The sequence below is a fragment of the Stegodyphus dumicola genome, chromosome 7, assembly GCF_044657685.1.
Source record: "Stegodyphus dumicola isolate Sdum_Otavi_A_Nest chromosome 7, ASM4465768v1".
NCBI lineage: Eukaryota > Metazoa > Arthropoda > Arachnida > Araneae > Eresidae > Stegodyphus > Stegodyphus dumicola.
This window is the reverse complement of record NC_140774.1, coordinates 38,159,023-38,184,460: the sequence shown is the minus strand read 5'-3', so window position 1 is coordinate 38,184,460 and position 25,438 is coordinate 38,159,023. Positions and strand designations below refer to the sequence as shown.

At 32.5% G+C, this 25,438-nt stretch overlaps 1 protein-coding gene across 1 annotated transcript in view; it reads right to left on the bottom strand.

The window, feature by feature from the left end:
• The window catches only part of LOC118191960 (DNA (cytosine-5)-methyltransferase 1-like), a 105,294-nt gene that overhangs the window by 52,796 nt on the left and 27,060 nt on the right, over nucleotides 1-25,438 (bottom strand). Inside the window, exons 5-10 of the mRNA XM_085820090.1 lie at nucleotides 23,658-23,729; nucleotides 18,898-19,012; nucleotides 15,392-15,620; nucleotides 5,015-5,107; nucleotides 4,750-4,901; nucleotides 1,701-1,885 (exon numbers count right to left, since the gene is read on the bottom strand). Of these exons, the coding sequence (XP_085676216.1) occupies nucleotides 1,701-1,885; nucleotides 4,750-4,901; nucleotides 5,015-5,107; nucleotides 15,392-15,620; nucleotides 18,898-19,012; nucleotides 23,658-23,729 (846 nt within the window). The remainder of the gene's footprint in view (nucleotides 1-1,700; nucleotides 1,886-4,749; nucleotides 4,902-5,014; nucleotides 5,108-15,391; nucleotides 15,621-18,897; nucleotides 19,013-23,657; nucleotides 23,730-25,438) is intronic.

The window sequence follows — 25,438 nt, the reverse complement described above, 5'->3', positions numbered from 1 at the left end:
TTTGAACTGATTTGTAGATGCTAGACATCATCAAAAATCAAATGCACCTAAATTTTGATTTTTTCACTTGTGATAATTATTTTTAAGAATGAGTAGAGGGTTTTCAAAATGTCATTTTTGAAGCTTTGATACATAAAGCACAGAATGGCATTAACATTTCATAAGCTAGTTAACTTTTAATTTTTTAAAACAGGGGAAATTTTAGTCTTAGCTTGAATTAATTTTAATGAAATGCTCTGAGTATTTTCTGAGGCTCTGGATACAGGTCTCTCAGTCAAGAACAAATACTTCTTTAATGGATATGTCAACATTACACCTCATAAATGCAGTATTATTTATCATTAGAAAGTTTCAATATAATACAAAAAAATTAAATCATATGCATTAAAAAGTCACAAAAGGAATATAAGTGGAAATTTAGTAAACCAAAATAAATGTTGACTGGAATATAATTTAACATGTTTCATAAAGTTAATACATTACACTTTCTTCGTGGATATTCATTATGTGCAACGCATTAATATTATAGCTAAAGATAAACTTATACAGTCAAAAGTCATTAATTCAGACACCCATAATCCGGAATGATCTATAATCCGGACCTCAAAGCTACAAACTTTACCGTCAACGCGTTGCATGCGCATAGGCGTTTACGCATGCATGTAAGACCTTTATGGCTGCGCATATGCTTGTGCACATGTGCATAATACGTTTACACATGCGCATTTAATGTATAACGGACGGTATAAGCTAAAATTATCTAATTATCTATTTCAGTTAATGTTGCAGATTGCGTTGTTCCATAATCTTCGAATTGGATCCGGCTTATTGTTTTTTGCAGACTGTTAGAGGAATTTTATAAAAGTAAGCTTGAACTTTCGATTATGTCAAATAGAACTTCCGATGCTGGAGCTCCCAAAGGATCTACAAAGCAAAAGTATGTTTCGATGTCCATCAAACAAAAAGTGGAATTGCTGTAAAAAATGGATAAAGGCATAATCCTCTGTTTCTCTAACCATTCCGAAATCCGTTTATCAATTTCATGCTGCTCTGGGCCGGGGGAAGGGGGGGCCGCGGCTAATTGGAAGTTGATCTGTCAGCACTATCCTTATCTTCAGGGCAGATGTTTTTATTTTATTTGGCTTATAATTCCTTACTAAATGTAGTACTTCATCTCGATGTTCTTCATCTTTGATATGATTTAAATCAAATTCTTCGTCATTATAATTCGCTTCCGATAGTGAAGAAAGTGACACAGAGGTTATTGAAAACGAAAAAATTTTGATTGACAAATTAGTCGGTATTCTCGACACAGCAATTATAGGACTTGAACAGCGGAACTTTGTAACTGAACAAGAAATTATGTCTGTTTATAGAATTAAAGAGAAGGTATTATCACATAAAACGAAGCAACTTAAACAACTTACATTGAAAGAAATGTTCAATAAAGTAAAAAAATAACTATAAATCTCTCGGTTTCATATTTTTAATTTTATAATTTCTGCATGCCATCTTACCAGATTTAAACTAATGATCTATAATCTGGAAAAATCGATAATCCGGAATCACCGACGTCCCGATGAGTACGGATTAACAACTTTTGACTGTATCACAAACACAAAATCATAATATACAGGAAGTTAAAAATTATGTTTCTTAACTTTAATCTTCTTTAATATGTTTATAAAAAAAGAACATACTTTCCACCAACTGTTACTCCAGCCAATCCTATCAGTGATCTAATACAAGGGGAAACAATCAGAATAGGATCATTTTCATCAGCAGATGAATTGTCAAAGTTTTGAACTTGATTAACAACAAACTCAGCATGACGTAATAGTGACTCTTCAGTAAATTTTGCTAAACCTAATGGAGGAACTGTAGTCTGTAAGAAAATTGGGAGGAAAAAAATCAAACATAAGCAGAACACACTTTTTAAGAAAAATCAAATATAGGAATTTAAAAATCTGATACAGTAATATCATTATTTTTTCACAAAGAAAGCAGCAAATTAACCAAGCATTGATTGGTAGTGTCCCCCTGTTATAGAATAGCCTAATCAAATAAAATTATAGATATTGTTCTTAGCCAAATAATTAAAAATAAAACATATCTTAATTTTTGATAATCTACAAATTTATGAGCAGCTTTAAAGAACGGCTCAATTAACATTGTTATTGCAAACCCAGTTACATTAAGATAAATTTGTTTATATATATATATATATATTTGCAAAGAGGAGGAAATTTCTAAAAAGCAATTGCTTAAAAGTACATTTGACACTTTACATTTTTTACTCAGTAAATCCTGAGTAAAAAGTTACACTATGTAAAAACAACAATATAATACTAAAGAAGTAAAAGTTATCACATAAAAACTATAAAACGAGATAATTTCAAAAACAAAGAGGAATGAGAAAAAACTAATAAATTTTACATCAAAAATTAAAATTTTTAAATGATGCACGCAAATAATCAAAAACATTTCAAATGCAAAGAAAATATGTACAAAGAATTACATTAAAATTGTGTAATTTTTAACTAATAGCTTTTTAGCTATTTATTTTAATTTGTACATTCACCTAACTAGGCTTTCTTGTATAGTTTTTTTCTTGCTTAAGTAATTTTTACATATAGAATTTTAAATTGCAGGCACGTCGGGAAAAGAAACAAAACCATTGAGACTTACTATATTAAGATAATTTAGTTGATTATCCTATTAATGAAATTCCACTTTCAGTGTCAATTGTTTTCGTTTGACGAAACGCGCTAATGGTATTAGCTGGATTCGAGTTTTTGTGACGCTTTTCCCTTGATAAGTCCGTCTTAAATCTCAAGCTGGGGTAATTTACCATTTATTGCAATTCTTTGTACATATTTTCTGTGTATTTGAAATGCTTTTGATTATATGCGTGCATCATTTAAAAATTTTAATTTTTGATTTAAAATTTATTAGTTTTTCTCATCCCTTTTTGTTTTTGAAGTTATCTTGTTTTGTAGTTTTTACATTAAGTTTTTACGCAATAACTTTTACTTCTTTAGTATTGTATTGTTGCTTTTACATGGTGTAACTTTTTTACTCAGGAACTACAGTATCAAATGTACTTTTAAGCAATCGCTTTTTAGAACTTTCCTCTTCATTGCAAATATTTTAAAATTTTGCAGCTCAATGTGCAAAATTCTTGACCACATAGGTCTCTCTTGTTCATGTAATACTTATATAATTCAAAGACTAAATTAAAAACCAAATGGAAGGATTTTAAATTAAGAATCCAACGTTATTGCTTCTAAGATAACACATTTATATTTAATATTAGAATTTAATTATTACTTTCTAGGAACAATATTTCAAAATTATTTTAACTTAAATAAAGTAAACTAACATGCAACTCAACTAATTTAGAAGTGTGAAATATAAAAGTCAAAATAGGCTGATTAATAGTAGCCTTTAAATATACTACTAAAATTTCCCTGAACTTATAAAATTATACAAATGAAGTAGAATATTAAAAAATTTTTACAATAGAAAAAAAATATAAAAATGTAAATTAAATTATTGTTTATATGCAAAAGAAGAATCAACTTTTCAAGAGGAAATTATTTTCTTTTAGTAGATGCACATTAATTTGGGCATTGTTATGTTTTGTCACAATCAATGCTTGAATACAAACTAATAAATCACTTTTGCAAACTAATAAATCACTTTTGCTAAACACAAAAACAAAAATTAAAATAATTTAAAGTTTAAATATGTATTCAATGATGCTAGATTTTTCCGACATGATAATGGAACATGTTTATAATAATAGTATAGAAAAAGGGGGAAAATTAAGACCAAGGAAAAAACAATGCAAAACTGATGCAATAAAATATATGCAAAAAGGAAATCTGTAGCTAACTTAACTCAGTTGAGTGCATTAAGAAATAAAATGATTAAAATAAAATGATTTTCTAATACTTGAAGCTAAATTCATGCAAGAATTATGTGTGTAAAATGTAATATACAGTAATGCACACTGAAATGGAAATTTTCTATAATTTACTTTAATGAGTTTGCATTGGGTAAACATATTTCATTTAAAATGCTATCCTGATGGAATAAAAGTGAACAATTGACTCATTATACTTTAGCTTTATTTTTAAAGTTGATGACTATCAGTCACCAAATGTGGTAGAGTAATTAAATTGCATCACAAACATCTATGCAAGGATAATATACATAATATTTAATTGTGTGATGCTAAAGCTGCGGGTGTTGCCGATTTTGTGCAATTCTCAGTTTTTTTTTTTTTTTTTTTTTTTTTTTTAATTAAAACATTTTTTTAGCAATTCTTGTTTTTTTAAAAAAATCTGAAAATTGAACAAATTCAGTATCATGCACAATGTTAGCATATATTAAACATTATATGTATTGCATTCTAACATATAAAATAGTTATTCTTTTCGTGAAGTATCATATATCATCGGGGTTGATGCCATTTAGTTAGGTTTTGAGCCAATGTTTATGTTTGGCACTAGGTAGCACTCAAGTAATAGAAAAGTCCTTTTTGTCCTTAAGCATATAAAAATATATTTTTACATTTTAAATCAATCTTAACCTTAAGACATTATAAGAATTTGAAATTAGTTGCAATCCAACATAATAAATTACATGAATAGCACAGATAACAACAATAACTCAAACAAACAAAACCCTGACTGCAGATATTTTCAAAATATACATCTCAAAGAAAATAACTAATATAATTACATCTAATTTGTTGAGGAGATCCTCATATGTTGCCTCGCTGTTGGATGTCAGAAGTTCAATAACTGCTTTACTTATATAAATTTTTTCCTCAACAGTATCCATGAAGCTACGATACTGTTCACTAGGTTTCATCAAAACATACTCAGCAAATCCTTTAAAAGCAAAAATGTTATGTAAAATACATATAAACAAAATCAATCTCTACTTTAATATTTAAAATATAATTCAGATAATGAAAATTTTGTAAAATGAAATTATTACTTACCAGTACCAAAGCCAATTAATGCTTTTTCGCCACCATCAAAGCCTGAGACCCACCATTCAATGATAGGACCTAAAGACCTAGCTGGAACACCACCTGAAGAAAATATTTCCTATTAAATAAAAGCCACCTATAATAAGAAGACAGAATTTGATTGTATGTTGCATAGAGCAGTACAACATAATCTGGCATATATGTTGTCTGACAGTGAATGCATGTACCTCAAAGTGATTTTTTGAAAAATAAAATCAGTTTTTTTTTTTTAATTTTTTTTATTTTTATTTATGAAGAAATGATTTTTTGGGAGGGAGGAGTACTTCACACACATCATTACTCGACAGACAAACTAATAATTGCCTAATTTCAATGTTTACAATTTCAGATGGAGGGAGACTTTTAAATGAAGTTTATATGAAATTTTGGTACTCTTGTGTTTTGGGGCCGTAAAAAAATTGCAGCGAAAATGTATGCGCAAAAGCGCCAAATCTAGCAAATGCACCCATTTAACAGCGCGCCAAATCTAGCGTACACGCTGGTTTCGGATTGCGTAAGTTTATATACAAGACACCATTGAAATACTAGTTTAATTTTTAAATCCTATTTTGATATCCTATGGATTAAACAATTTGGGAATTGCCCATGATGAAAAGTCGGCAATAGAGTTTTGGGTAAAGTGCAGAATCACTCACTGCTTGACGCATTTTTAAGAATTGCACATACTCGGCATCCATGTGCACATTGACCTATTTTCACTTAAAAAAAAAATCCCAGAAATGCACAAAAATGACACTGCGCCCCCCCCCTTGACTTTATCTATGTACACATCAACCTATTTTCATTTAAAAAGTAAAATAAATTTGACAAAAATCTAATCGTTTTTACCTTTGTAAAAAGCGGCAAACAAATAAGTGAGCGATTCTGCACTTCTGAATATTTTCAAAGAAAAGGCATCATTCATTATAGAAAATTACGTTTGAACAACCAACGAGATGAAATTATGCTTTAGCGATAAGTTGGTAGCGAAATAGTGATGCAGGCATCCATTCAGTTATGTTTACCAATTTTTATATAAATTATAATAATGATCTGAAATAGTTATTTACTCTTATGCTTCCATTCAGTCATGTTTAGCCTTTTTCATATAAATTATAATAATAAAAAAGTATTATATGAAATTAACCTTTCATCTAAATTAAAACATCAATCTTAAATTGTTATTTACTATTATACTTCCTTTCTTGCCGCAATTATTAGGGTTGCCACAATTATTTTTGGCAGCATTGGCATCAACAATAGTTTGGTGATTTTTTATGGCCCTCGAAACCAAATAGTACCTAAATTTTTAACACTTTACCAACCATTAGCGGTTCAACAGCATATGCACATCCGACCGGCCGCTCAGCCGCAGATTCTCCCTGCTCTGAATAACTGTCAAGACAATCTGATAAACTGTCTAAATAAAACTCTCCAGTACCATTTTTTTCGCTCATTGTGAACGGTAAATTTATTTAAAAAAGTTTAAAAATGTGGGAGTTTTACAAAGCAACGCACTTAACGCAAGTGAGCAATGTACCTCAATACTAATAATAAAATGCAGATGATATAGCAAATGGCAATTGTTTATCACCATGGCTACCGATTGATATGCTATTTTTAGGTAGCTTGAGAAAAAGTAATTAATAGGCTATCGGTCAGTAGGTATTGGCGAAAAAAAGTCGATTAATAGACTATCGGTCACTAGGTGTTGACGGAAAAAAGTCGATTAACAGGCGATCGGTCGGTAGGCATTGCCGATTAATAGGCTATCGGTCGGTAGGCATTGGCGATAAAATGCTGAATAATAGGCGATCGGTCGGTAAAGTGTTAACATAATTTAGATATTTTTTGAATAATCACATCTCTATTAGTTTCAAATTTCACATCGAAAAATCTTGGTGAAATACCATCTTGAAATTTTGCAGGTTATAACACCAATCTTTTATCTGCTTTAAGTAAACTATTGCTTCCATTTGATCATTTGTAAGCAAAATCTAATCGTTTACACACTTTTTAGCTCAAAGTTAATTATAAATACTACTAATTTTTTAATTATCCTAGTCTCCCATATAATGGGCAATGATAACTATAATGCTCATATTCACATCAGATTTCATGCTTGATTTGAAAATATTGCACTAATCATAATCTACCCTCTGGCCATATAGTGTTTCTGATTCACAAATCAATGACAAAAATCATAAAATTTTTAAAGCAGTATATCTGTAGAATTCCGAATAGAGTGTTAAGTGTTGCCATACATTTCTTTTTATATCTGCTATATTATTTCTTTAAATATGATACATAGTGATAACATTTGGTGACAGCATCCTTTTATTTGAAGAGTAATTCGACACAAAAGTGAAATGAACATAAAATTGAGAACTGAGGTCTTTTTCATAATAATAGCTTATTTTCACAGTATTTAGTACAAGAGCTTATTTTCATTGCATTTAGCATAATTCCAAGAATGCATTCAATATTTATAAACATATTATGTTGATTTCAATTACATACCTATTTTAAATACCAAATCTAAGATGTTTTAGATTATCTCATATATTTTTTACGAAAGTCTGTTCTGAACTTCAGGTAAAGTATCACTTCCAGTTTATCAGTTTTAGCCACATAAATAATACTAAAATTGAAAAGTTTGAGGTTATATTTTAATGTAGATTTTTATTAAAAATTGTTATGGCTTCAAACAAAGCACCACTCCTAGTTGTCCATTAAAGATTATAATGGGGGTCCCTGTTAAGTACCACTTTTGAATGTCCAGTTTTACCCAAAATCTAATCAGCTCTTCATGTGAATATAGAATACTTAAATATGGAAAATGGAAATTTTTGGAAGTTCCATATAAGAATTATCATGGATGGAAAAATCGTCACACACATACATGCAAACAGCTGGAAATCACTGTAAAAACAATAAACTTGTTGTGAGGACCCTAATTCATGGTTATTCACTGAAAACTCATTATCAAATTTTTAGACCAAAAACGTTACCTCCCCCTTACCTTGTAAGGATCTTAAGTTTTACTAACGTTTATTTTATTTTAAATCTTTACTATCACTTCTTATTTTCTACTTCCGGCCAGAATTATAAGCGTGAAGGAGTTTATGCAAAGTTGTCTGGCAAACGCCAAGTATTTAAGTGTGGCCTTTTTGCCAAGCAGGAGGAGAGGAAGCCGTGAGTTCGAAGCAGGCCGCTTACCTTAGAAGTTACGCAGTTGCTACTTTGCCTTCCAGGCCAGAGGTTTTAATCCTCTTGATAAATTAAACGTATTGTAGTGTTCACAGTCTCTGTGCTACATACGCTTCCTGTTATTATAAGGCCAATCTTATTCTAAAGTTAAATTAGAGTTTAGTTTTATTTTGATATCTTTTAAGTTAGACCCCGAGTGGAGGGTCATTGTATTCCGAAGTACGGAAGTCATTGTATATAAAGAAAAAATAAAGGGTTTTGTATACCCTTCGTCTGTATCCTGTCTACTTACTACAATTAGTGAACATAGCTTTAGTAAGCTCTCTGTTCTAGTCAGGTCATTGTATGTTTCCGAAGAAGGTAAGAAGAAACATTGAACCTGATAGTGGCGCCCGACGAAGAATAACCATGGCCGAGTTTCAAGAAGAACCTGTGCTGCCTGCAGAAACAGCTCAGAATCCAGAAATGCCAGCTGCCGCCCTGGAAGGATTTGGGTATATTGTCCAGACCATGCGCGCTTCGATGAAACCAGAAGCAACGTTTAATGGACACTCACAGGTAACCAGTTTTTTGGAAAAATTGGATGACCACTTCATGCTCTACCCCGTGCACGAGTTTCAAAAAGTTACCTTAGCTACCAGCGCTTTGAGGGGCCAAGCGCTTAACTGGTTCAAATGTATCGGCAGAAGTCTCTTGGGTCAAGCAGGAAGTCCCACCTATACCTACGAAAATTTCAAGACTGCCCTACTAAAAGCCTTCCCTGTTGTAAGGGATCGTGCGAAATTAGAAACAGAACTTTTCAGTATATATCAACAAAGAATGGAAAACCTCTCCAGGTTTATTTTAAGAAAAATTCATGTTTTCAAGCTCTTGTATGGAAACCGTCCGGATCCTGAAATAATTCAAGTGATTTTGCCGAGGTTACTACCCCAAGTGCAAGACTTTATTGAATTGAGAAATCCGACTACACTGGAAAAATTATTTGAGCTAGCAATCCAGTTTGAAAGTAGAAGAACGGCGGACGTCGAAAGAAGACGCCAATATCAACAGCGAAACCAATTTGGTACGCCAAGACTACAGCAAACTCAAGCACATGGCTACGGAGAAAAAGCGAATCAGTGGGCAAGGAAACCCGAGCATTCAAAAACAGCCGGCGAACGTCGACAGTTCAATAGCAACCCAGAAAAAAAGTCTCAAGGCCAGTGGAGAAAGAAGGAAAGCACCGAAAGAAAAAATAATTTAAACTAAAACGGATTTCTGCTGACGAGAGGGTGCGGAAATCCGAAGGCCACGAAAACCCCTCTTCCTACAAGTTAAATACAGTAATGGTGAAAAATTTAACTCTTCCGAAGATTGAAGTCTTGGTAAATAATATCCCGGCCACCGCACTCCTGGATACCGGCACGCAGTGTTCCTGTGTGGCAGAAGTCTTTTTTAGAAAGTATTTTCGCAAATACCGCATATATAATGCGGATAATACAACAGTATTAGCGGCGCAAGGAGAACAATGTAAGTGCGTAGGTAAAGTACCTTTGTACATCCGTATCAAGGACGAACAAGTAAAGGTGATGTTTTTTATAGTAAAGAATTTGCAACCACACTTAATACTAGGAATAGACTTTCTTTCAGACGCACAAGCTACACTGGATTTTAATGAAGCGTCTCTTAAGCTGACGATGAAACCAGTGCGTGTAGAAAAGGTTGAACCGCCAAGGGTAAATCTCGACCACCTGCCTAATGACGAGCAAGATAGAATCCGACAAGTGGTAAGTGAATTTGCTTCCTTATTTAGTGATATTCCAGGATTTACCCAGGTTACTAACCATAGTATTGACACCGGAGATGCATTGCCGGTTCGTCAAAAACCATACCGGTATGATAAGAATAAGGAAAAAATTATAGAATGGCATATTACCGATATGCTACGTAAAAAGATCGTAACGCCTATCTCAAGTAGTTATGCTAGTCCGGTGGTTTTATGTAAGAAAAATAATGATTATCCTTTGGAGCATCCAAAAAGGTGGAGATTCGCTATTGATTACCGTAAATTAAATTCCATAACGAAATATCCGGTATATCCGTTACCGATTATAGAAGAAATTTTAAGGAACATAAAATCAACCAAATTTATGACAACTTTAGACTTAACGAATGGTTATTTTCAAATAGGGATCAGGCCTGAGGACGTGCCTAAGACTGCTTTTATAACCAAGTCTGGCACTTATGCATTTTTGCGAATGCCGTTTGGCCTTTCAGGCGCCCCAGCAACATTTCAGCGATGCATGGACATTGTGTTAAGACCTGTTCTCGGAAAGTCCACATTTATCTGTTTAGACGATATCATTATTACTAGTGATAATCTAGACCAACATGTACAGGATTTAAGACAGGTGTTTTCTTTATTAAATGAGGCCGGTCTAAAAGTTAATGTCGAAAAATGCAAATTTGCAGCCCCTGAATTAAAATATTTAGGTTACAAAATATCGCAAAAAGGGATCGAGACAGATGAATCAAAAATAATCGCTGTACAAAAGTATCCGACTCCAAACACGGCAAAGAAGCTCTCTTCTTTTCTAGGACTTTGTTCATATTATAGGTCCTTTATAAAAGATTTTGCGGCTATCGCTGAGCCATTGTTAAAATTAAAAAGGAAAAAGGCAAGATTCTCGTGGACGGCCGAAGCCAATAGTGCTTTCGAAAAATTAAAACAAGCATTAACGCAAGCCCCTGTGTTGAAATTTCCTGAAAAGGATGAAAATTTAGAAATTTCAGCGGATGCTTCGGATTATGCGGTAGGAGCGGTACTTTCGCAAAATCAGCAGCCAGTAGCATTTTTTAGCCGAACTTTAAATCAAACACAAAGAAACTATTCCGCGACCGAGAGAGAGGCACTTGCAGTTCTGTTAGCAGTGCAAAAGTTCCGAGTCTATTTTGGAAAGGCGCCGATAACAGTATATTCTGATCATGCGGCGGTAACTAGATTGTACTCTGGAAAAAAATTTATCCCCAAGGTTAATAAGATGGGCACTCAAGCTGCAAGAATATAATCTGGTAATCAAGCATACCCCCGGAAAGGAAAATATCGTAGCAGATGCCCTGTCACGAATTAAATTAGACGAACAGGGTAATACCGTAAAAGTTGCAATGCTGACAGCGTGTACAATAAATTCCCGAGAAACTGTAATAACCGAACTGGGTAAGGATCCTGAGTTTGGAAGTATTTATGAGTATTTGAAGGATCCTGAAAATTTTAGCCACCAAGATATTGTGGCGATAAGAAATAGGGCGGCCCATTACGAACTAATAGATGGTCTATTATTTTATACAAAAACTACGAATTCCAACAACGAATTTCGACCTGTTATCCCAGCTAGTCTTAGATTAAATATCCTGCAAGAGCTCCATGACAGCCCTTTAGCTTCTCATGCTGGTATTCGAAAAACTACTCAACGCGTACGCGAGGCAGTCTACTTTCCTGAACTGCAAAAGTTAACAAGGGCGTATGTCCAGTCCTGCCCAACATGTCAAGCCGTTAATTATATTAATTTCCGCCCGGCCGGGTTTCTAAATAGTATTAAATCCGAATTTCCAAATGAAATAATCGGCATCGATTTATTGGGCCCTTTCCCAAAAAGTCAGTTAAACAAAAGTCGCTATCTCCTTGTTATAGTTGATCATTTTAGTAAATGGACCGAAATTGTTCCCTTAAAACGAGCCTCTGCGAAATTAGTTACCGATTCTATTTTAAATAAATATATTTTAAAATACGGGGCGCCCCTAAAAGTTATATCGGATAATGGTCCTCAATTTGTAAGTAATATATTTGAAGACATGTGCCAAAAACTGGGCATACGTCATTTAAAAATGGTCCCGTATCGGCCGCAATCAAATATAGCGGAACGGGTCAACAGAAATATAGTGAAAATTATCCGTAGTTATGTTAAAAATTTTCATAAAAGCTGGGATAACTATGTCAATGAATTTGCTTTCGCCCTTAGGACCGCAAAACATGATACAACGGGAAAAACTCCTGCTGAGTTATTTCTAGGCAGAAAGATTATAACACCGTTAGATAAACTATTTTATGTGCAACAAAGAGCCCCAGAATTTAAAATGGGTGATATAGAAAAACTAATAAAAGAAGCAAAAAAGAATACAGAAGTAGCACAAAGAAAACAAAAATTGTATTATGACTTGAAACGACGGGGAGTAACTTATAAAGTAGGGGATGAAGTACTAAAAATTAAGCATTCACTTTCTTCAGCACCAGAAGATAAAACTGCCAAATTTTTCCCACGCTTTGAAGGACCATATGTTATAGAAAAAATAACTCACGCTGTTGTAGTATTAAAGGCAAGAAATGGTGAAACCTGTTCCGCAAACATTGACCAGATAAAACCATTCTATGACCGTAATAAAATGCAAATCTTTTCAGATCTTTTGCAGGATCCGGGACGGCAGACACCGCAGTTACAAGTTCCAGAGGTGGGAAAACGACAAGTACAAGGGCAAGCCAATGAGAGACAGAAGCAAGTGAAAAGAAAATTGCCCCGCGGAAAAATTGAAGGTACAAAGAAAAAGAAGCCGTTCCACCGTCCAAAAAACAGAGTTCACGAACACCCCCAGAATGAAGAAGGGAGAAGGACGACGTATGTGGAAAAGACCGGGAGAAAGGACGGCAACTATAACCCGGCTGTGAAACGGAAGATTGACTCATCCGACAGAACTCTCCGCAGCAAAAGTCGCCGAACTGCGGAAGGGCCATCAGCGGCGGAGGAAAAAGTACAAGAAAAATTTGAACGGCCAACAACGAGGTCCAAGCAGGATCACGACAGAAGTTTCCCGGTTCCACCAAGACCAGCTGCCTTCAAACGGCCAAGACCACAAGCAGAGGACAGAAGGAAGATGTTCAAGGGTGGCCGTAGTGGTGAAAAACGGAAGCTTCCAGAGGAAAGCACTGAAGGGCGAGCCCGTACAAGAAGGAGGATCAACCAAGCTACGGTCTGCAGCACCTTTAAAGACTGGGCCCAGAAAAGGATGTCTGAATATTACAAAGATAAGTAAAATTTTGTGTTACTTTACAAACTTAAGTTAATCTTTCATTCTTACTGCAAGTGGCAGATTTGAAGAAGTTTTACCTCATGCGAGGTCTACCTTTATCGCCAAAAGGGCGAGAAATGAGTTGTGACCGATTTTCTTATTATGTTTTTCAATTACTCGCGCGTAAAACTAAAGTTGATGTATAATAGCGTTGTATAAAGACTTAAATATTGTAAAAAGTTATTGTATAAATTTTATTTAAAACATTCTAACAAGAAAGAAGTTTTAGTCTGAAAGACTTTTTGAAATGTAGTATTATTTCAATGTAGAAAGAATTGACACTTGCTTTGAAAAGAATAGAAGTTAACAATGTACTACTAATGTATGTTTTCAAATGTGGAAAATTAACGGCATCTTGATATGTTCTTGTATACATGTGAACTGTTATTTTGAATGTTTAGAAATAACGTGATATGGTAAAAGTGAAAGTAATGTTAAAAAATTTGTTATTCGTGTGACTGTAAAGATTAAATCATGGTGAATATGTGTTAAAGGTTGAATGATGTAGTTAGGCTCTCTGACGCTACACTTTAGAGTTAGCCACTTTCAGAATAGTACCTCAGGGTCTAGAGTTGAAATTAGGGTGTGTTAAGAGGTCTCGTATGTTGAATTTTAACACGTTAGTGTTTTGATTGTAGGAGGAAGTGTTGAACACATAGACAGAAACACATTCGTGTTTGGTGTTTTTACAACACATGTCAGAGAGCACGGGGAGAGATAATTAAAATAGTCATGAATGAAATAAGAATGTTAAGAAAAGTATATTCTATATGTTATTTGCAATGTCATTCTGTAACATTTCATTAAACTAGTTTTCCTTCCAGATCTCTGGAAGGAACCAGAATTGAATAAAGCTCCTGTTTTGATGCAGTACAGATGAAAAAGAAAAAAGATTGTTGTATATTCCGGGAGCTGCTATTGTAACAAATTTCTTTCTTTTAAAATTTTCTAGTTTCTAGCTAAGTTATGTTTGTAAAAGTTTGGCCTCGCGTTAGTTTCTAGAGCTAAAAGTTTTCAACAAGGTCGTTTTAGACCTCAGTTTCAAACTAATTAACTCTGGCGGGAAGTATGTAAGGATCTTAAGTTTTACTAATGTTTATTTTATTTTAAATCTTTACTATCACTTCTTATTTTCTACTTCCGGCCAGAATTATAAGCGTGAAGGAGTTTATGCAAAGTTGTCTGGCGAACGCCAAGTATTTAAGTGTGGCCTTTTTGCCAAGCAGGAGGAGAGGAAGCCGTGAGTTCGAAGCAGGCCGCTTACCTTAGAAGTTACGCAGTTGCTACTTTGCCTTCCAGGCCAGAGGTTTTAATCCTCTTGATAAATTAAACGTATTGTAGTGTTCACAGTCTCTGTGCTACATACGCTTCCTGTTATTATAAGGCCAATCTTATTCTAAAGTTAAATTAGAGTTTAGTTTTATTTTGATATCTTTTAAGTTAGACCCCGAGTGGAGGGTCATTGTATTCCGAAGTACGGAAGTCATTGTATATAAAGAAAAAATAAAGGGTTTTGTATACCCTTCGTCTGTATCCTGTCTACTTACTACAATTAGTGAACATAGCTTTAGTAAGCTCTCTGTTCTAGTCAGGTCATTGTATGTTTCCGAAGAAGGTAAGAAGAAACATTGAACCTGATAACCTACGTAGATAGGTTACTTATAAAGTAATATTTTAGTAAACAGTTAGTTTTGAATAATATATATATATATTTATTCAAAAGGAAACTGCAATGACTTTCATTATTACATACACAGTTTACTGCTCAGGTTACTGCCTCATTTGCTACAGATGCAGTATTTATATGCAGAGGCTTTCAGCAACCTGAAAAGGATCCTACACGATAAAAAGTCCAATAAATGCTGATTCATATGAAAAATGAAAGATTATTAAACTAAAAGAATAAATACCTTTAAAGAATGTATAACTTCTCAGAGAATTTGATGATTTGTTTGAAATTTCTAATATTTTTCATGCACACTGAAATCAAATAAAATTTCAAAATGATTTTATGAAAATGTAACAATTGAATTTTACCTTCAGGAGAAGGATCATCATCATATATAGGTTTAACAACTCCACTCAAATATAACTCGACATTTCTCTCAATAAGGCCTGCATCAAATGGACAAAGATGAGTGTTGCGATCGTAAACAGTAAAATCTGTAATTTTATGTTGAGGTCTTTCACAAACATCCGCAGATTCATATTCACCATCAGTGTGAATAGATAGTTTTGGATCAGTTAACATTATGAATTCTTCAACCTAAAAATTAAATTATTTACTAAAGATTTTTTAAAAACAACAATTATTTCAACATCACACTGGCATTAATTTCACCATAAAATATCTCAGATATACAATTAGACAAAAATGTGGTCCCCCTTTGTTAGTAGTGAAATAATTTTAGATAGAAAGAAGAATGGATTGTATAAGTCTCCTAAAATGCAATTAGCTTTGTTATATCAAAAATATTCAACATTATATTGGCTAAGCATAAATAATAACATAAATAGATAAGGTAAATAAATAACAGATAAATAAGTAATAATAAATGAGTAAATAAAATTAATAACAGATAAACAAATAACAGATAAATAAGTAATAATAAATGAGTAAATAAAATTAAATTAACTAATGTAACACAATATTCAGAATAGAAGCTTAAGCCAGTTTTCATTTCATTTAAGTGGAGAGCTCTTCTTGCAGAAAAATATTTACATAAATATTATACATATAGATGGCCAACATTTTGTAGCATTCATCCCACAAAAGTTAGCTTTTACAAAAGACCTGAATTAACATCTCTCTCTTTTTTTTAGAAGGGGGGACTGAAATAACCTGAAAGAGAGCTTTTTTAACCCTCTCCCCAAATGCAAAAAGTATAAGTGTGATTTAGCATTTGTTTTATGCAATGATTGTAGAAAAGCATGACTGAAAACAATGTAACATATGGGTTTAAGAAGTTTTTCAATAGTGAGATTTTTATAGTGAAATTTTGATTTCCTTGCCTGTGTGTATATATATATGCATGTGTGTGTGCATGTCAGACAAAAAAATATTTAAATCAAAATTATAATTTAAATTAGCAATAGTCCTTGATTCCCCTTTTCTTTTCTAAAGATTGTAATAACTTTTATTGGCTGCTTCATTTCAAGATCAGTTTATCTCACATGGCTTGCATAACATTGATGACGTAGCTCAGTCGGAATTTGAACTCAAAATTTTGAGAACTGAAACTTTTCTAACCTAAACCAAAACATTCCCTTGGTGAGCTTCCATAGTACATAATACAACACCTCGTAACAGTAAAAAGCCAGGACACAGGACTGTGACGTCAAGAGTAGTTGTCCGAGCCAAAACTCTGAAAACAAAATGAAGCAAAATATGCTGCACATTAATCCTGTACTTAACATTGCTTTTACTATTTGATCTAGATGCTTGGATTGGATTTTATTCAATGATTCAACATTTGTGTTCTTCATAAACAGTATGATTAATATTTCTCAGATTTTAATATATTAAGGAAATGAACAAGTAAGACTTTTATAAATCCTTTGGCCAAAAATAACGGGTAAACATTCATACTTTTTAGGTAATATTCAAAAATAAAATAAATAATAATGTCTATGGTTAACTAGAGATGTCTGCCCTAAGAAATTTGCTTCACAGGGAATTACTGCGAACTACAAAACAACTCGTTGCTGTGAACTACAAAACAACTTGTTGCTACAAATGTATTAAAAAACATATTGTGCATGAAGACGGTTGTTATTAGAATATACCTGAATTTCTATCAAAATAACTACTTGTCTCTTATTAAAAAATGGATTGTAGATGTTCTGTAAAAGATAAGTATTTCCTTAAGATCGTCCTTTCTATTTCATGATTTATATAGTATTCCTTTTTATTTTAGATTTAAGGAAATATTTGATAATTTTCTAGAACTGGCTATGATTTCAACCTTTCGTGTATATTAATGTTAACTGCTTCTTTAACTTTACACCAGATGTTCTCAACTAGAAGAGAATTTTTCAGTTTCAAGTGAGAATGCAGTCAACTTTTTATTTACCTGTAAAGTATTTAGTTTTAATTTATGAATATAAAAAGCTACTTTCATTCAAGTTTTGGTATTTATCAATATTTTCTATACTTTTTTCTCATTTAATTAAAAAATAATTTAAATTAAAAAAAATGTGTATATATTTTTTCAAGTTTTGGAAAGGAAGGGGACATACGCTAGTAATGGTGAAATGGGTGCAAGAGGCCAAAAAACAATATGAGAATCAGTTTGGCTTATGCAAGGCTTCCCAGGAATGCTCTGTTTTCATAAAACAATAGAAACTTGTGAACAAAGAAAAACTAAGCTGGAACTTACTGATTTTAAAGTTTCAAATGTTTTCATTTCTTGAGAGAAAATTATTTTCCTCTGATGCTTTGCATTTTTCAAGAAATTTATTCTATATATTATTTGCAATAAAATTGAATCTGATTGTTTTACAGATTAATACCTAAATAATCTATCATTATTTTTTCAATTATGTACACGTCACTTGCCTTTTTTATTTAAATATATAAATAATGGTAACTTTGAAATGTAAATAAATGAAAAAGACATCAAGCTATAAAAACTAATAAGAAAGGGGATACATAAAATTTTTCTTACTTAATATTATTGGTAAATTATTATACTATTATTATTGGTAAATATTATTATTATTAATATTATTGGTAAAAATATATTTTGCACCATTTCAAAAATAAACACACATAGAGCTTGCAAATGATTTTCAAGGCTTCAATCAGGCCTTGAAAATAATGTTTTGCATTCTGTATCCTTTTGTATATTTTTAAAATGTATTTGCACTATGGCATAGAAGTTTCAAAACACAAGTTATTTATTCAAATTACATAATTATTCAACTTCAAATAAGTAAATCTAACATAACTAATGAGAAACTTGTACTTTCAAATTATCCACAATCCCAGTTTTGACATTAATTAATACTATGTTTCTAGTATAACTTAAAGTACACAAGCAACAACAATAACTAACCAGCACATGCAACACTCCACATACATGTCTGAGTACAGGTAGATTTACTCACTTTATATTTAACTGTTATTTTGCTTGGCAGAATCCAACAGTTTAAAAATGTAAATATCAGTTATATTTTTGTTCCCCCTCCCTCATAAAATTGCTCATTCCCTATGAAATACTTATTGTTATTTATAAATAGAAAAATACTCATGAACTGCAAATGTAGACAAGCATTTTCTACAAATTCACCAATAGATTGCCAACTTTTCATAGAGAGAACAGTAATCAGAAAGTATATTTTTAGTATAAAGAAAAGTACACTTCTGTAATATACTACTGCACTAGATACAAAACTTAAATCAAATCAAAATTGTTACACATTTCTAGAAAGGTTATATATATATAATTATATATATATATATGAAGGTTATATAATATAATATAATAATATATAATATAATAAAGATTATATATATACAATACATATAATTAAGTACATACTGCATTTTCAGGATCTCCTAAGAACAGTTTTAAATCTTCACTATTCAAATACTGTCGACAATCAGGACACTTTTTTGGCAATGATAAGCATTTAGGTGAACTAGATTTTTCCAATCTGAAAATTATCAGGAAAAAGAAAATTAATAATATACTCAGATCTTCAAGATCTTTAACTCATCATAGTTAAGACAGTGAAATAAATAATACATATGTTTTACAAAAACTAATACTTAGCACTAATAGTAAATCCGAATAGAAAAAAAATTAAACAAATAAATAGCTTAAGCTGCTATATTAACTCTTCCACAATGTATCTAATTTTTTCCGAAACAGTGGAGAAGATAAATTTGAAAAAATTTAAAGAACAAGTGTTATTGCTAGTATACCCATAGCAAAAATATAAAATGCTATAATTTTTTTAATTGCGTTGTGAAATAAGATAATATATTTAATGAAGTAAATGAAACAATGTAAATTGTCACAATTAATCTATCAAATATGATTTATTTGTTCATATAAAAATCGTAAATTTTGAGATTATTTACAAATAATTAAGTTCCCAAGCTTCAACATATCAGTCAATTACCCATGATCACAAAAATTTTAATATGTATGTCATGTAATGAAACTTTTAACATATCAGGTCATTATCCATAGCCATTAGAAAGTTCTCCCAAAAGAGATCAATAATTTGGTGGACAGAGTTTGTCATAATCTTTACTTTTTGCTTAATTTTTTATAAGGGAATGCTTTGCTTCCCAGGCATTCTCATACAGAGAATAGAGTACTTATGTATTAATGCAACCACCTTACTAAAAGTTGTCAAATTTTCAGAATGTGAATAACCATTCTTCCAGCAGCTATGCTTGTAACAACAGTCCGTCAATCAAGCAATGCCGTGAATTTCATATCCGTTCTTATTTGTCGTATTCCAAGTTCCAATGATTATTATAAACACATCGTGATATTTTTTGCCTTAAACTTAGTTTTAAAATATCAGCTCGTAGAATTTTTCAGCAATGGAAAAAAATTGCTATAAAATTTTTGCAGGAAAACAAAATTTTGCCGAAAATTTTCTAATGGGAATAATGAGGAAATGTGTTGCCTAAACAACCAACACTGCTGAGGTTTGCATGAAGCTGATTCTTTGCAATTCTTCGATATTTTTTTAAGAAAAATAGATCATTGTGTACTTCAGAAGAATAGCACAAAATTACAAAAAAGATTTGAAGAATGTAGATGTTTTATTTTTTTTTTAAATTTATCATAAAATTCTTATTTAGTAATTAAAATTTGTATTTTAAATTGTTAAAGTATGTTTTCTTTTCATTTCTTAATAATGTTTACTGACTTACGATAAGCATCGACAGTTTGGAAATCTTTCCAAAAAAAGAAGTATGAAAACCATTAACTTACACCTGATAAGTAACTTCTACCTTTTCATTTGTAAAAAATCGCCAGACATCACCCAAAAGGTTGTGCTAATATGCAAGTACCAAAAATGGTTTAAATCTAACTATCATAGATATCCAATTCCTACATATCAGGCAAGGTCAAACTGTAGCTCTCCGGCCTCTTAATTGCAGCCAAGCCACATGAGATTCTTTGGCCCTTAACATGAATTTGCTTGTGACAAATAAAAGTTTTATTTTTCAAATACAAATGTTTTTTTAAACAGATATACTTCATTTGCAATAGGTCCAATATTTTGTAATTAACACATTGGCAGTTGCGAGAATAAGCAATTCTTTCTTCCGAGATATGCATTATACCTGTCAGTCGTAAATTTGTAATATGAGATGGATTCATTTGCACCTACAGTGATGTGTAACTGGAATGCGAGCTGAGCTCGTTGATGACCATCAAAAGCTAAAATGAAAAATATGAAATACTCATTAATTTACTTCAGACATTTCTTTTCATGAAAAAGTTTAATTAAATTTATAAATAAGGCATTACTGCTCTCGAAATTTTCTAAATCCTTACAAGTGGCCTCTACTGTAACAAATTTCCGCCACCCTGCTTTAAATGATAGGCAGAATCAATTTGTAATACATATACTGAATGATTTCCCATAGATAAATACATCAAACTTTCTGAGTGGATGTCTCATACCTAGAGATTAAACACATCTTTGTTACTTTGTTACATCTTTGTTTTACACATCTCTTTCATCTCTGTTAATTTGGTCATTCTTTATTGAAAACCAAAGACAGCTACAGTGACCTTACCTTGCAAAAGTAAATGCTGCTTACCATCCAGCAGATATTCTAGAACGTGCTTTTAGGGACAAAGAGGTTGGGAACAACTGCCTTACATCATTATCTTTAAGACACAATAACACGCCGAATAAATACTAATTCAGAAGTCAAACAACAAAAATCAGCGTTAATTTACAAAATTTTCACAGGACTAGTTTCGATGGTTTTACCGAACCATCATCTTCAGCTGCAAAACCGCAAATGAACAAGATAGGAAATAATGTTTAGATAAGATAAGAAAAGCCTGGACAAGAATAAGCAAGTGGCGCCATCTGTTGGCGAAACCAGAACTAAAACATAATTTCTCTAAAAGCCGAAGGCAAATTTGGATTGGAATTAGGATCGTTAACTAGAACAGAAAGATTTTTATGAATGTGAAATGCCTCTAGAAAATCCAGTTCTCCAATGGAAGATGTTTTTTGAATAATTTTGGCAGCAGAAAAATTGAAAGTGTGATTTTCGGACCAACAATGTTGAGCAACAGAAGACTTCTGTGTTTCCTTTTTTCTAACATATGCCTCATGTTCTTTGACGCGAAATTTTAAGGCTCTCTTAGTTTGGCCAATGTAAATTAAACCGCACTGGCAAGGAATCCTATAAATACCCCAGGAATTCATATCCGGAATGGGGTCCTTGAGTATAGAAGTTGGAATTTTATTGATGGGAGAGTAAACAACCCGAAAGTTAAATTTCTGCAAAACATGTGCAACTTTATAGCTAATTGATGGAAAGAAAGAAGGGAATGAAAAAAACATCTTCCATTGGAGAACTGGATTTTCTAGAGGCATTTCACATTCATAAAAATCTTTCTGTTCTAGTTAACGATCCTAATTCCAATCCAAATTTTGCCTTCGGCTTTTAGAGAAATTATGTTTTAGTTCTGGTTTCGCCAACAGATGGCGCCACTTGCTTACTCTTGTCCAGGCTTTCTTATCTTATCTAAACATTATTTCCTATCTTGTTCATTTGCGGTTTTGCAGCTGAAGATGATGGTTCGGTAAAACCATCGAAACTAGTCCTGTGAAAATTTTGTAAATTAACGCTGATTTTTGTTGTTTGACTTCTGAATTAGTATCATTATCTTTGCTTAACCCCTTAATCTACAATGAGCGGGCCAAACCTAACTTTCACGGGCGTAGCCCGCGTACGATGGTCGGGCCAAACCTAACTTTCACAGGCATAGCCCGCGTACGATGGTCGGGTCAAACCTAACTTTCATGGGCATAGCCCGCGCACGGTGATCGGGTAGAAGTTAATATTACGTGGAATATTTGATATGCAATTACAGTCTGATACAATAATTGTGGTAGACGCAAGTATTACAAAATGTTTATTTATACAAAACTCCAAACTACAAAATTAGTAATCTATAACGATATGATATATTTCAAAGCATTCTGGTACATGTAACAGAAATTTACACTTTTTACACTCGTGTTCTATGTGGATTTTCTCGTACTTGATCTGCATACTGATTCGTTTCAGTTACAATATTGTTCCAAAATATGTCATCAAATATTAAATTAAATATATCAAATTCTCCTCTACTTCCTCCAAATTCATATAAGGCTTCCTCTCTTATGTCAGGAGTCATCGTATAGTCCCAGATTTTTGGACTATTTGTTATTTCTTTTCAAAGATAGGACTCTGGTAGATGATTGTCATTGAATGTATCATCAATAATTATTCGCCTATAGTTTTTTCAAAAATTACATAATTCGCCATGTTTACGATTGCCCAGATTAGCGAGTTACACAAGTCGTGCAAATGTCCCGAACGCTGCACGAGGTTGTATACAATTTCGGCCCAACATCTTCGAATCTAAATTGTAGGTTAAGGAGTTAAAGTGCTGCAACACTGAATAACACTCATTCATCTGGAGATTACACCTTCAGGCATTAATAATAATATGTCTTTTTTTGTTTCTGAATAATATGTCTTTTTTTGTTTCTGAATACAAACTGCAGTTTTTCCAATAATAGATGTATATCTTAATACTTTAAAAAATACATAATATGATCTCTGCTCACACAAGGGCCAAATACGCTAAATCAATATCAGCTCAGCCACTACTGTGGCTGATCATTTAGTCTAACAACATACATACAAGCGGTAGTTTTATGTGACCACATGTTTGCATTATTCCATTTTTAAACTTTGCGCTGTGATAAGAACATTCTTCATCATAATTTTCCATTACCAGAGGTTATGCAAGAAAACTTTTGAAGTAACACCTTTGAAATGTGACAGCCATGAAAAAGAAGAGACGGAAAAAGAGAGAGAAAATATTTATAACAATTTCCATCAAAAACTGTGCAATATATTTATTATAGAATAAACACACAGGTTTATTTACAATTTAAAATAAACTTGCAAAAGATTTAGCTGCTATAAGTAATGATTTTATTTCAGAAAATAAGCTTTTATAATTAGAACAAATAAAAGATGATTAGTATAAAACAAAGGCAGCACTAAAATCCATATAGTTAAGCAACTTACTTTCTTTCCTTACAGCTATTTGCCGAATCATCAGCTCCATTTTCATCTTCATGTTTTCTTTTATTTGCAGTCCTACAAAAAGTTATTCAGAAATGCAAAATCAAATTCAGAAAGAAATGCAAAACCTGTACTAAATCATCCAGTTTTAAACTATTTATGAAGATTAACTGGAATTACACATAATATAGAATCTTTTCAATTTTCATTCAGTTATTTAGTTATTTAATAATTTTAATCTCATTCACTAACAGAAATACTACATTCTCACAAATAGAAATACTATAATTTTTAAAGTCTCATATAATAAACTTACTTAAAAAGTCACTGTCCACACTATTAATTAAGCTACTTATAAAAATACAATTTCTCCTCTATCTGCTAAGAATATACCATTTCATAAGCAAATGTACAGCATTTATTATCAAAACAATGCTCCAGAAGTACTCTGTTTTCTTTAAGTATCTTATTTTTAATTTTCCTTTTTTTTTTCCTCCAGTGTAAAAGTAAACAAATGGTAAAGCATAAAGCAGAAGTTGGCAAATCTATGAACTGGTGACATTGTATGACTAATAAGGAATATATTACTGATATTAAGTATATATTGTTACGTGAAGTACAAGCGCGGTAAGATAGCTTCCCCACAAAGCAGTTTTAGGGTTGCCATAAAAATGGCAAAGAAAGGCAGAATTTCCACATTTGGTGAGAAATCGCCTATTTGGCGACGAAATAGGCGATATACCATTGACGGATGGAGAACCTTCTGGAACGAATTCTTACCGGTTTAACCCTAAATGTTCTCGAACACAAGCTAAAAGCTACATAAACCCTGCTGGTCTGCAGTCAGTTAGTGTGTGTGCCTCGTCTAGAGTGCAAGTTAGTCAGTATCGAGTTAGTATCTCGTCTAGAGAGTCAATCCCTGCAGAGTCGATTGAGTTGACAACTGGGCAGCGAGTGTCGAGTGGGTCGTCGAGTGCACCGAAAGAGTCTCGTAAAGTATTGTGGTTAGTGCATCGTCAAGAGAACGTGTTGAGCTCCGGGAACAACTGAACCGAAGAATCGGGAGTTTTGCTCTGCGTGTCATCGAGTGCATCGCAAGTTGTAGCGTGAAGAGTCTCGAGAGTACGTGGAGTTCCGAGAACGACCAAGTCGGGAGGTGTACTCTGGCAATTTGCAGTGAAGCTGTCTCCACCGCAATAGCCTGATAACCTGAAGGCTGTGTCGCTGATTGTTCCAGCAAGTGTATAGTAGATCTTCGACGACTGTAAAACATGACTTTGGAGCTGTCCTGATTAATATTGCTAAATAAAGTGTGTTTCGATACTTCATCATACGTCGTCGTTATTCACTCCAAATCCATACGAATGTGAAAGAAGAAATTAACGTAACAATATTAAATGTTCACATTATATGCAACATACTGAAATATTGTTAACACTGTTAAATAAATCGATATCATATGAAGAAGCAAGTCGAAAAATAAGAAACGTATCTTTTCACATTTTTTATTGAAACTTAACAACACGTGCACAACATTACATTGGCATCCATAGCTCGCACACAGAGAAGAGAGAACTTGGTGTTGCCAATACGGTAAATATAAATGTACCAAACTAACACGCCTCCTTACATTTATATTTACTAATTACAAACAAACATAGATATAAGCAATCTTTTCATCTTTACCATTTACAATTAAGCATAGATATAAACAATAACATTCAACACTTAACACAAATTATTTTTAAAAAAGTTTCTTTCATTAACTTAAATGTTAAAATCAA